Here is a 13,267-nt window from a genome sequence, read left to right on the forward strand (position 1 = left end):
CAAACCCCCCCTCTAGTCGGTGTTCTTGATCCTACAGTTTCAGATTTTGTGCACATCGAAATTCTACTGGATTCGAGAACTGCTATGATGTGCTACTTGCAGATACATTAAACATTGAAAATTAACGTTAGCCGGCTCCATAGTGTAGGGGTTAGCACTGCAGACTTTGAATCCGGTGGGACCTTTTATTTTTGTTTTGTGCTTATGCTCATTAGTGTAGTGATGATCCCCCATGTTGGGACTGGAGATGACTGGAGACTGAACTCAATCGTTGTGAACTTCCATCGCTATTTCTGCTTCGGAAGGATCATTAAAATTTAAAAGAGCATTGATTGTGGATTCAGAGGAAACCTTGTCTGGTTCAAAGGATCATAACAAAGATTCACTAGTGTAACCTTTTTTCCTTGGAAGAGGGAACAAGTAAACGATGCAGCTCACAAGAATTGGGGGTTCAGAGGGAACCATGCCTGGTTCACAGATTCGTTTTCTTGCTTGCTTGGCTTGCTGAATCAGAAAACAAAAACTGTACCCCTTCTCAAGCAAAATCAAGAAATCGTTAGTGCGATGGCACTTCAGTGTTGCAGCACAAACTAAATTCTTTTGTGATTGCCATGGCAAAACATGTGCTGCTCGATATAGAGCCTTATCAATATCGTTTTTACCAAGTAGAAACAGATGCATGGCAAACATCTCCCAGCATCAGCTCAATGAACATATGGAAACAGGAACTGTCTCCGTACTCTAGCAAAATGCAGTATTCGTCAGAGTGGTGGCACTTCAGTGCGTGTTGCATCACAAGTTGGTTCTTTTGTTCGATAGAAACAGATGCAATGGATACAAACAGCTCCTGGCACCAGCTCGCAAGAATAATTCACACTCACACACCACAAACGTCATACATTGAATCATAATAAAAGGTTCACAAATCACAAGAGTCTTGAATCAGGCACTCAATTAAACCAGCCGTCTCTTGGTTCATCAGACAGTACATAGCAAACTGAGAGCAGCCACGACCAGCAAACACACACAGAGGACACAGCTGCTGCTCATTAGCTACTGCATACACCTGACGGCGTACCAGGCGCTCATCAATCCAAACAAATCAAACCCACACAACAATCACACATGCAGCAGGTGGACAGTGGCACACCGTGCACCTAGACCCAGCTGCTGCTTCATTGTTCCAACTTCCAACCGCAAGCCACACGCCGGCCGGGTCAGACTGCCTGAACGAAACATGCGTGCAGGCGCACAAACCATGCCGCCATTTTATTCCAAACCACACGGCAACCGCTAGGCCAACACGGCCATCAGCAGCAGAGACAGGAGCCAACCTGAGGCCCCGTGCCTCACACAACAAATCAGCCAAGGCAGTAGCTGAAACCAGCAAACCAAATCAACGGCCATCAAGAACAAACCAAACCAGCAATCCACTTTGATCCATGACACAAAGTCACGAACGAAACCCAGCGCCCAAATCTTGAGGGTTCACCTAGGCAATGTGACAACAAGCCGTCAGTTAGTGGCAGAGCTGAAAGATATGGATGGATGTTTGGGCAAACCGATATGCTATAATGCAGAGCACGTTTGTGAAAGTAGGTACCTGAGGACGGTGCCTCTGAGGAGGCGCCTCGGCCGGTAGTAGCGTGAGTGCACGGGCGGCTCGAAGAGGTCCGGGTGGTGGCCGGCGGCCAGCCCGTCCCACTGCAGCGCGTCCCACACGTCCTTCTCCATCTCCACGGTCGGCTTCTTGAGGCCGGGCTCGCGGCCCTGCAAGGACGGCAGCCGGCGCAGGCCAAAGCAGCCTCTGATCCTGATGGTCTTGAGCTTGGGAGCGAGCACCTTGACCTCGCAGATCTGTTGCAGCTTCGGCAGGTCGTGGAAGTGGATGGTGGTTAGCTTCGGGAACGGTACGCCGTGGGTGACGATCTCCTCCGGGTACTTCTCGTCCAGCACGAAGACATGTGTGAGGTCGCCGCATTGGATAATGTGGAGGGTCTCCAGGTTGGGGAAGGAGGCAACCCACACGGGCAGAACGAACTGGAGCCTTGGGCAGGAGCGCAGGTGCAAGTGCTGCAGATTTTCAAAGGATGGAGGTGACCGGGAACCTTTGCTCCAAATGCTGCGGGCCTTCTGGAGATCTGATATCCAAACAGTCTCCAGTTCATTTTTGTAATCCTGAGCAGCCGAGGGAAAGACCGTGTCAATGTTGGGGCACCTTTCCAAGCGGCACCACTTCAGGCGATGCCGGTTATACCGTTCAGGCATGCTAGCGCTCGTCGAGGCATCATGCACATGCAACGATCTAGCGAGCTCTGCCATTAGGTAAGATAAATTATCATAACGTATCAATTCATTCTCCAAGTTATGGCTCCCATTACTAATCTCAATATGATGACCAAACTGCTGAGTGGGAGGCTGCGGGAAGACCAGCATCGGGGCATCACCAATCTTGGAAAGTACATCACCATACCGGCTCACTACAGCAAAGTGCTGCTGATTACTGTGTTCAATCATCTTCTTACCGGTCGTTTCAAGTTGAACACCTCCACTATACTCAGCCAGAGAAGTGAAGTGGATATTAAAATAAATATCCCTGTAGACTGAACGACCTGCATAACGACCCACAAGGCGATTCAAGGACCTAGCAAGCCTCGCGTCTGCAAGAATAGCATGCAACTCTAGCTTTTTTCGTTTCTCTGGATCATACTGGACAAGAGATGGCCGGATAAATCCATGTGCCCTCTTAGGTCGTGTGTCTATGCACAATAACTCTAGCTTTATCCATTTCATTGGCTCATGCGAGGCCCATATTATTGCACGGAGATTCTCACAACCTAGAAGGAAGAGCCGCTTGAGCAATGGGACATCTGCCACCATAGTTGTAAGGTCAAGTACCTTGATTGGACATTCTGAGAGGTCCAACTCCACAAGATTCGGTAGCCCCCGTATAAACAAATTCTCCAACTGTGTGCATCCTTGTAGGGATATCTTGGAGGTTTTGACATCCCTATTATCTGCATGAGGCAGTTGCTTTGGCTCAGAAGATTCTAGATGCAACTTAAATAAAGATGATGTCCAATGGGTTGCTGGTCCATATCCATCAAAGCTAAATGACCTTAGGGAAGAGGGAAGCCCATTCGGCACAACAACATTCTCTAGGCCGTCACAACCATCAAGGATAAGCATCTCGAGGCTCTTTGCCATTGATAAGCTTGTCGGTAGATTTTCCATATCTCTGTTACCTGACAAATCAAGTATTTCCAGATCTACTTTGTCCACAAATGAATTGTAGTAATCTATTGTTGTCTTTGCTTCGTGAGTAGGTTTTATTATCCGAAGCTTTTGGAGGTAAGGGAGCCTTCTCAATAATCTACTTGTTAACTTCCAACACATGAGTCCCTCGATATTTAGCTCCCTGAGGTTGGCCATGATCTCCATCTTTCCTTCAGATAAGATATCGTCCCATTCAGTGTAACGTAAGTCAAGGACCCATAGGCTTTGTAGAAACACCCAATAATCTGTATTGTTTTCTACCCCAACTGTGTTGACATTTGTGCAGTGATCCAAGCCGAGGAATCTCAATCTGTGGCACTGAAGGAAAGGAGGTGATATAAAACTGAATGCACACCAAGAAAGAATTACCACGCCAAGGTTGCTGCAATGTGTAAGAAACCCATTTGGTAAGGCTTGCAGGTTATCCGACTTTTCAAACGCTACGAACAAAGACGATGCACTTTCCAATATATCTTTTGTATCATCTATTGCTGTAATATTCTTCGAGGTGACACAAACCCAACGATGTGGCCTCTTTTTGGGGAAGGAGATATCATCTTTGAATACAAAAAAGGGAGCCTCCGGATCTTCCATGAGTTTTGCAAACACTGAACCAAGCAAAGGAGCATCGCACACCCAACGTATTTCCTGATGCAATCTATCAATAATCTGCCTTGTTACGTCCCCGGCCTTAATGATCCCATCGCAGGTCCAGTAGTTTGGAGCATGAGCCACCCAAGCAAATCCAGTGATTCTGTGAAAACTACATTGCAAGAACAACTCATACAGGCAACTTTCCATTAACATTATTAGGTCAATGCCTCGCACCCAAGGTTGGCGAGCGACTATGTTGGCGGCTTCTTCACGCAACAGTGACTGAAACTGTGAACTTGTTAATTCGCTGGCCAGCGACCTGGTATAAAGAAGAAGTTGGGTGTATCTGAGCTTCCTTCCTATCTCCTCAAGGCGATTATGTATGGTCAAAGACCGTCTTTTGAACGTCCATAATATTATGTGGTCGCAATAGCCAGGAGTAATACCAAACCTAGTTACATCAACCTCATCGTCACTTCCATTAAGAAAAATCATCATAAATTTTGTGTCCACCAGGGTTCGGGCAATCACTTGCGAAACACTTGGTATCACATCCCTAGAGCCATGGTCCACACCATTGAAGTCATCATCCTCATCCTGCATGTCAAGCACGGCCATTGTTTCAGGGACAAGTTTTAGCTCCTCTGCGATTTTCCTTTGCATCACCCTTTTACTTTCCCACGCTGAGCAATCTATGTAAACTATTTTGTCAAGGCATAGTTCTGGAGGAGTTTTCTTAGCTTTGATTGACCGAAGTTCTTGTTCTATGGATCTCAGGACCGGGGCCACCCCAAAGCCACTCCAACCATTAAAATAGATGACCTTTTTGTCTCTGTAGCGCCGAATATAATAAAATATTTGCTCTCTAGCACCGCCAACGTCTCTTGCATCGAAACGCTGCAGTGGAGTAAGCAGGAAACAAGGTGAGGCCACATTAATTCATTGCAGCTTCAGCTAACAATTAGTTAATCCGATACGAATGCATGCTCAGGTAGGGGTGTATGAATCAATGGGCATTATATTGGCGCATGTATAAATCAGCTAGCAGAGAGAATGCAGTGGTGTCTTAAAACTTGTTTGAATTAAAAGTGCCAATGTTTTAGGCCAATCTCAATATACAGTTTCATTGCACAGTTATCAAGACTAAGAACTTGGTAACTATACCGGCTGTGTTTTATGGGAATGGAACTCTCCTCTCATCTGATGAAACTCTCAACCTCTATTGAGACGGCCTTACAGTCACACGAACTAGCAAGGTGGCCTACACAATTAGCGCGGGTAGCTAGTCTTTTCTATGTCAATATTTGGTTATTTCTATTTTAAAATAAATAGATGCAAATAGTTGTATTTAGTCGTGTCGTCATTGTAACTGACCATGGTATATCTATGCTTTATTTCATCATCATATATGTGGTGTATCTTATTGAACATTAATTTAGAAAGAAGAATATACCCTATCTAGAAACATATTTGTTATATTTACTTAAAGAAATATAATTTTATTTAGATTTTTAATTGGAGATGTACATTTTTTTTGTAAGTTATGGACACATGATAAGCTATCGTTAGATTTCTAGTGAAATATCTAGATGAGTTGTCCAATATATATCAACAGAAGTAATCATTCGAATTTGATTTTGAATGAAACATTAATGAGCAGTGGAAGCGTCCTCTTTAGTTCTCATCATATGAAAATTGCTTTCCTTTTTCCTTTGTTGTCTAATCGTTGGTTGTTACCGCCCCATTCATTATGCTTACATATTGTCGTATGGCTGAGGACCGAGCGAGCTTAGCTCGGTTGGCTCGCTCGCCAGTTGTGCGAGCGGGTGGGCACGGGTTCGATCCCGGGATCGGACACCGCGTGCCTCACTAAGTGTGTAGGAATAATATATCTCTCCTACGGATGTGGTACAACTGTCATGTCTATCAGCCGTGGTACCGAGCCTACGGATGCGGTACAACTGTCACATCTATCAGCCGTGGTACAGAGCCTAGGTATAAGATGTAGGTCTAGCTTGCGCACTAGAGGTGTGAGTGTGTGGGTCGGTGTACGTGTGGGCCGTGGTACAGAGCCTAGGTATAAGATGTAGGTCTAGCTTGCGCACTAGAGGTGTGAGTGTGTGGGTTGGTGTACGTGTGGGATGTGTGGTAGTGCGTGAGTTCAGATACTACAACTTGTACTGGAAGGTTGAGGCAATAAAAAAAATATTGTTTTATGGCTGTTGTAACTTTTCCCAGCCCAAAACTGTGTGCCAGTATTAACAAATTCATTGTTGAGGTTAGCAAGGTATCACATTATCTTTTTTGCTCATCCTCTTTCTCCCGCTTCTGCTCCAAAGGAGATCCGCCCACTATGTTTTTTCTTTTGCGAAAGGGAAGATATATTAAACCACAAAACAGTACATCCCCCCTTTTACAACTAGACCCCTGAAAGAAAAGGAAATTACAAAGGAGTCCCTAAAACTCCTGTTCGTCATCCTCATCCGCATAGGAGCTCCGGTCAGCAGCAGAAGCCTCGATCCATCACTAGCAGGAGCAGAATCGAAGCTGAATCCTCCAAATCCTCCATCATCAGACTCCATAGCATGGTTAAGCAGCAAAAACCACCGCCCCAGATCTCCCATCAGGACGGATTTAAACCGCTGAAAGAGTATCGGCAATCTGATCGACAGAGAGGAAAGATGAGCAGACTCCAGCAGATGGCACACCAGGCTGCTGGAGACAAGGATGGCGCCACCTCCTCCAGATTGAAGAAGAAGACCACCAGGAAGACCGCAGCCGGCGACAACACCACCAGCCCGGTAGGTAAAGCTCACAGGGGAGCACATAAGATCCTTCCCTAACGCCAAGAGAAAGACCAGTACTAACCTCATGCAGATATTGCCGGAGACGATGCCACCGTTGCCATCATCGCCGGAAAGTTGCACAGGTACCCTAACCCTAGCCAGCGATATAAAAGGCGCTGGTGGGACAAAGGAGCTACTAGACCTAAAGCCTAAAGCTATACAGGCCCTCCCGTCAAAGGAGCCGGGCACCCCTCTCATCCCCGCCGCCGCCAGCAAGGACGCCGAAGTGGAGGGGCCGTCAGATCGACAAAGGGAAGAACGAGTCACCCTCGAAATCGCCCTTTTTTTACTGTAGAAGGGGAAAGACGGTTCGAGTAGCAACACCATCTGCCCACTATGTTAAGGTCAACAAAGACATACCCTTGAATGGGCGTGGCCTTCCATACTACATGAAACTTTTTATGGATGTGCATGCATGCTAAACATCGGTTTTCGAGTTCCTTTATTCAAGATCACATCACCACTCTGCCATGGTTGTATTATTGTCCTTTTCTTATAAATTTTTCACCTCTTGGCTATCCACTAAACATAGTGCTATATAGCGAGACATCACCATCTTATTATGCCTTGATGGTAGGGAAATTGTAGGATGCTGACGGCCCGGGACACATGGGTGTCATCATGGAGGCCTATTACAACTTGGATACGGGGGTAATCAGGACTACAACTCTACTCAAGGTGTATACATGGAAGGCTTAGTCAACTACGAGTGATTTTAGGGATAACCTGTACGAAAGAACTCGGATTGTACTCAAACCTGGACTCCATGTAACCGACCTTGTAACTCTGCCTCCCCAGTATATAAGGCGAGGCAGGGACCCCTCCAAAACATACACAATCAATACGATCAACCACAAACATGACGTAGGGTATTACGATCTTGACTTGAGTCAGCCCGAACCTGTCTAAATTGCTCGTGTTCACCATTGCTCTTCAGATTACGGCGAGGCTCCGCTGAACTACTCGCCTACGCGGATACCCCTAGGTAGCTTTGCACGTAAAAAAAACACCGACAGCTGGCGCGCCAGGTAGGGGCCTTCGCCAACAATCGTCAAGCAAGCTCGATGGCATCTGTCAAGCTTCCCGACGGTACTTCGACGATTCCCGCCAGACAAGCTTTTGTCTTCGGATCGTGGGTCTGCGTCTCGACGGTACTTCAACTACTACATCCATGAGAAGACTTTAGATCGCTTCGAGTTCGGTGACGAGACTCTACCGAGGGCGATCGCAATTCGACCTCGGAAGCCGAGTTCGACTTCGAGTCGGCCTCACAACTCGCCGAATCCTAGCTCAACTCCAGCTCGAACTAGCGACTCTGGAAGAAGGAATCTGAGCAGGTCATGGAACCATCAGATCTTCCGACACCCAACCCACCCAAAGACCTTAAAAGCGAGGCTTCTGGGCACAAGGCCATGATGCCTTCAATCCAGTTTCCATACGGGTTGAAGAACTCGGCGGCAGCCTACCAAGAATTCCTTGCAAAAAAGCTTTCTTCCTATTATCAGGAAGCTCCGCTCTTTGGCAAACATGAAGGATTGGTAATTTCATCTACACCGTGGGGGAAAGCTGTACACTGTCCGGGGAGGACACCAGTCCACTCGAACAACCCAGTGATCGAGCAGGAGCACTCATGCATCGTTGCAGTCATCGACCCGCTTCCCTACCAACCCGGCTACTCGCTAGATTCGACGCTCCTAGCTACATCAAGCACCAGAAGCTCTTCTCCTTACCGAGAAGCCATGGTCACCATCCACGACCAGATTTTTGAGGACGAGCCGACTGATCCTAATGAACAAGCAAACGACTGGGAGCGACAGAGGCAGAGGAACGCGGCACGCATGGAGCGACGCCGGAACGCGGCTCGGAGATAGGAATTCCTAGTTCGCAATCTAGAACAAGACTTCCTGATGGTCTCAGGTAACCAAGTCTTTAAGGATCTCACAGCGAACATCCTTGCAGCAGCCACAGGATTGCAGAGCCTAGAGCAGACACCTCAAGTGCAGTAGATCGCCTCCCTCATTGAGGCAGCGGAAATCTAGAATGAGACTCTGCGACCAGGCATATCAATGACTCCATCAAGGAGCCATTACTCAAGCAGCCGTGATCGGTATGATCACGGCTACAGATGAGAGCCTCTGAGCCACACCAGCGGCAGCCGCCACGGTGGCGGCTCACGATTTGACGGAGGAGCTCGCCAAGAGGATGGCAGAGCCATGGTCTAGCACCAACCCCAACAAAGCTGCCACAATGACGGCAATAGGCAACTCGGTGGTGGTCGCCAGGACTCCGACGGTCGAGACCACAGAGCCCGGCCACCCCGCCATCATCGGCAGCGCGACGACGGAGCGAATAGCAGAGACTTGCGAGAGCATCTCCGTGGCCGCGATGCCTGGGATATAATCGTCTCCAAGTCCAAGGCCTGTGAAGAAGATGAAATCAAGAGGCGCCGGGAATACGACGCCATCTATGGACCTCCAGGCTAGGATCACCACAACTTGGGGAAGTATGTGGGTTTCCCCATCTTCTCCTATAGACTCCGATCAACAGAGTGGCCTGACAAGTTCAAGCCATCTGGGATCGAGAGGTACGACGGCAAGCGCTATCCCGCTCAGTGGCTATGCAACTATGCTACGACCATCAAAGCTACCAAGGGAAGCACAGATACAATGTGCACCTACTTCCCGGTCTCCCTAGCACCATCGCCACTCACATAGTTGGAAGGCCTTGAACCTAACTCCATCGACAACTAGGATGACTTGTGCAAAAAGTTTATTGACAACTTCCAAGGCACATGGCAGAAACTGGGGACCCCGCTTTGATCTCGCTCAATGCAAGCAAGAGCAGAACGACACCCAGCGGAGCTACATCCACAGATTCTTCGAGAAGAAAGCCACTGGCATCAACCTCCCAGAGCGTGACGTCATCGACTGCTTCCATAATGGCCTTTATGACCATCGAGTTCATCTTGACTTTGGCAGGAATAGGCCGCACAACATCAAAGAGATGCGGGAGCTGATCATAAGTGAGCCGACGCGGAAGACCTTCATCGTGAGAAATTTGAAGGCAAGTAGAAGGTCGGCGACGGCAACAACAAGAATCAACAGGGCAAGCGCAACGACGGTGGTAAGCCACCATACGTTGAGTCCTCGAAGAAGCGCAAGTCGGATGATTCAGTCAACGTCACCGACAAAGGCAAGCCCAAGTCCAAGTTTGACAAGATCATGGACAAACAATGTGTTTTCCATCCAAAGGACAAGCATTCCTCACATAATTGTCATGGGCTCCACAGCCTCTTCAAAACCCCCAAGAAACCGGACGACAAGGATGGTGATGAGGGAGACGATAAAGACAAACAGGCCGCCGGGTTTCAGCCAGCCAATAAGGTGGTCAACGTCATCTTCGGAGGGGTTGCTCAGGACGAATCAAAGCGGAAGCAGAAGCTCAACCTCTATGAGATTCTTTCTGTCAAACCATTAGTCCCAACCTACCTCAAGTGGTCAGAAACTCCCATCAGCTTCTCAAGGGAAGACCAATGGACCAGCTACTCAAATCTGGGCCTTTATCTACTGGTTTTGGATCCAGTGGTTGTCGGCGCAAGACTCACAAGAACTCTGATTGACGGCGGCAGCGGACTCAACATCCTCTTCACCAAGACTCTCAAGAAGATAGGGCTGGACATCACCAATTTGCTCAAGCCCATGGACTCCCCATTCTACGGCAATGTCCCGGGCAACGCAGCAGTCCCACTCGGTCAGGTAATGCTACCAGTTACTTTCGGTACTGAAGCTAACTACCGCACCGAGTATCTCAGGTTCGAGGTCGCCGACTTCGATTCTTCTTACCACGCCATCTTCGGGCGACCGGCGATCGCCAAATTCATGGCAGTTCCCCACTACACTTTTCTCGTACTGAAGATGTCGGGCCCTCATGGAGTTCTCTCCCTGAATGGCGACCTGAAGACGTCTTACGACTGTGATGCCGAGGCAGTGACAATTGCTTCTGAACTACAGCAGTTGAGCCAGGAACCTCTCGTAGCTATGGCGGCCAAGAAACTCTCCCCAGAAGAGCTTGAAATCCCAATGAAGAAGTCGGCCTCGCTCGTGATGCCGCCCGGGGGATTGTAGCTCAAGACGATCGACCTCGGCACTGGCGATCCATCCAAGACGGCGACAATCGGTGCCAACATGAATCCCAAATAGGAATTCGTGCTCACCAGTTTCTTGAGGGACAGCCGAGACATTTTCGCCTGGAAACTCGCAGACATGCCGGGAGTCCCAAGGAAATTGGCTGAGCACAAATTGGATGTTGATAGGACAGCAAAATCGAACAAGCAACGCCTCCGACGATTCTCTACAGAAAATAAAGAGGCCATTCGCGCCGAGTTGGCAAAACTCCTCGCGGCAGGGTTCATCAAAGAAGTTCTCCACCCAGAATGGCTTGCAAACCCAGTTCTAGTCCGAAAAAGCAATAACCAATGGCGGATGTGCGTCGACTACACCAATCTGAACAAGTATTGTTCAAAAGACATGTTCAGACTCCCGCGCATTGACCAGGTCGTCGACTCTACTGCCGGTTGTTCTATGCTCCGCTTTCTTGACTGCTATTTGGGCTACCATCAAATTTCCCTAGCAGAAGAGGATCAGATCAAGACCAGCTTCATCACCCCATTTGGTGCCTATTGCTACACGACCATGTCGTTCGGGCTCAAGAACGCAGGCGCCACCTACAAACGGGCAATTCAAAATTGCCTTCAGATACAGATCGGCCGCAACGTCGAAGCCTATGTAGACGATGTGGTCATCAAGACAAAGGACTTGGATGATCTTATTGCTGATTTGACCGAGACCTTCAACAACCTCAGGCGGTTCCAGTGGAAGCTGAACCCCACAAAGTGCGTCTTTGGCGTACCCGCAGGAAAACTGCTAGACTTCATTGTCAGCCAAAGAGGCATTGAAGCCAACCCGGAGAAGATCACAACGATCCTGAAGATGGAACCTCTAAAGTGCATCAGGGACGTCCAGAAGCTCACAGGTTGCATGGCGTCCCTGGACCGATTCATTTCAAGACTCGGTGATAGAGGACAACCCTTCTTTAAGCTCTTGAAGAAGCAAGAAAAATTCAGGTGGACCGAGGAGGTGCAGAGGGCATTTGATGACCTGAAGATCTTCCTCACTACTCCGCCAGTCTTAACAACACCAGCTGGCGAGGAACCACTACTCCTCTACATCGCCGCAACTACCCATGTGGTCAGTGCCGCCTTAGTAGTCGAGCGAGAGGAACCCCGCCATGTATTCAAAATACAGAGGCCTGTCTACTTTGTAAGCGAGGTCCTATCAGAGTCCAAGATGCGGTACCCGCAAGTACAGAAGTTGCTTTATACAGTACTACTTTGTTCTCGCAACCTCCGTCACTACTTCGAGGCTCATCGCATCAGCTTGATCACATCCTTTCTGCTCGGAGACATACTTCACAATCAGGAGGCCACAAGCAGGATCGCAAAATGGGCTGTCGAGTTGGGCGCTCAAGCCATCGACTTTGTCCCACGAGCGGCCATCAAATCGTAAGCCCTGGCCGATTTCGTCGCGGAGTGGACGGAAATTCAAGCCGTGCTCCCACATGAGAAGTCAGAACACTAGATTATGTATTTCGACGGCTCCATGAAGCTGGAGGGCGCAGGCACAGGAGTGTTGTTCATATCTCCCAAAGGGGAACAGCTCAAATACGTCCTGCAGATACTCTAGAAAGCCACCAACAATGAAGCCGAGTACGAGGATCTACTGCACGGGCTCCGCCTGGCTGCCTCGTTCTCGATAAAGCACCTAGTTGTCTACGGAGACACCTCGGTGGTTGTCAATCAAGTCAACAAAGATTGGGATTGCACCAAGGAAATGATGGACGCATACTGTGCGGAAGTCAGAAAAACTCGAGCGCCACTTCCATGGCCTCGAGTTCCACTATGTGCCACGGGAGGATAATGTAGCGGCTGATGACCTGTCCAAACTCGGGTCGCATCGATCCGAAGTACCCAGCGGCATATTTGTACAGGAACTCCACACGCCATCCATTAAGGAGCAGACCGAGGAGCAAATGACATCAACACTCAAGGACCGCCAGGTCATGGTCATCGACCCTGAAGAAGATTGGATGAAACCAATCAATGCCAACGGACCAGGCGGAAACAGATTGGATCATTTGACGCTCCAAGTCATATGTAGTGGTCGATTCCGAACTGTACAAGCGCGACGCATCCTCGGGTGTGTTGACGAAATGCATCCCCCGAGCTGAAGGCAAGGAGGCCCTGGAAGAGATCCACGAAGGAACCTGTGGAAACCACGCGGCATCTCGGACCATAGTGGGCAGAGCCTTCCGCTCCGGGTTCTATTGGCCAACAGTAGTGAACGACGCTGAGGAAATCGTCAGGGCTGCCAATTCTTCGCCCGACGAGCTCACGTTCCTGCTCAAGCACTACAAGCAATCCCACCATCATGGCCTTTCGCATGCTGGGGGCTGGACATGGTGGGGCCACTCAAAACAGCGCCCGGCTGCTTTAA

At 48.8% G+C, this 13,267-nt stretch overlaps 1 protein-coding gene across 1 annotated transcript; it reads right to left on the reverse strand.

Annotated features, from left to right (window-relative positions):
- Positions 1–932: 932 nt before the first annotated feature.
- On the reverse strand, positions 933–4,762 carry LOC120694296. The gene is made up of 2 exons (XM_039977456.1): positions 1,604–4,762; positions 933–1,492 (listed from the first exon to the last, which is right to left on the reverse strand). Exons 1-2 carry the CDS (start codon positions 4,531–4,533, stop codon positions 1,489–1,491), a joined length of 2,934 nt encoding a protein of 977 aa, XP_039833390.1. The 5' UTR covers positions 4,534–4,762; the 3' UTR covers positions 933–1,488.
- Positions 4,763–13,267: the final 8,505 nt, after the last annotated feature.

The sequence above is a fragment of the Panicum virgatum genome, unplaced genomic scaffold, assembly GCF_016808335.1.
Source record: "Panicum virgatum strain AP13 unplaced genomic scaffold, P.virgatum_v5 scaffold_4631, whole genome shotgun sequence".
Classification (NCBI taxonomy): domain Eukaryota; kingdom Viridiplantae; phylum Streptophyta; class Magnoliopsida; order Poales; family Poaceae; genus Panicum; species Panicum virgatum.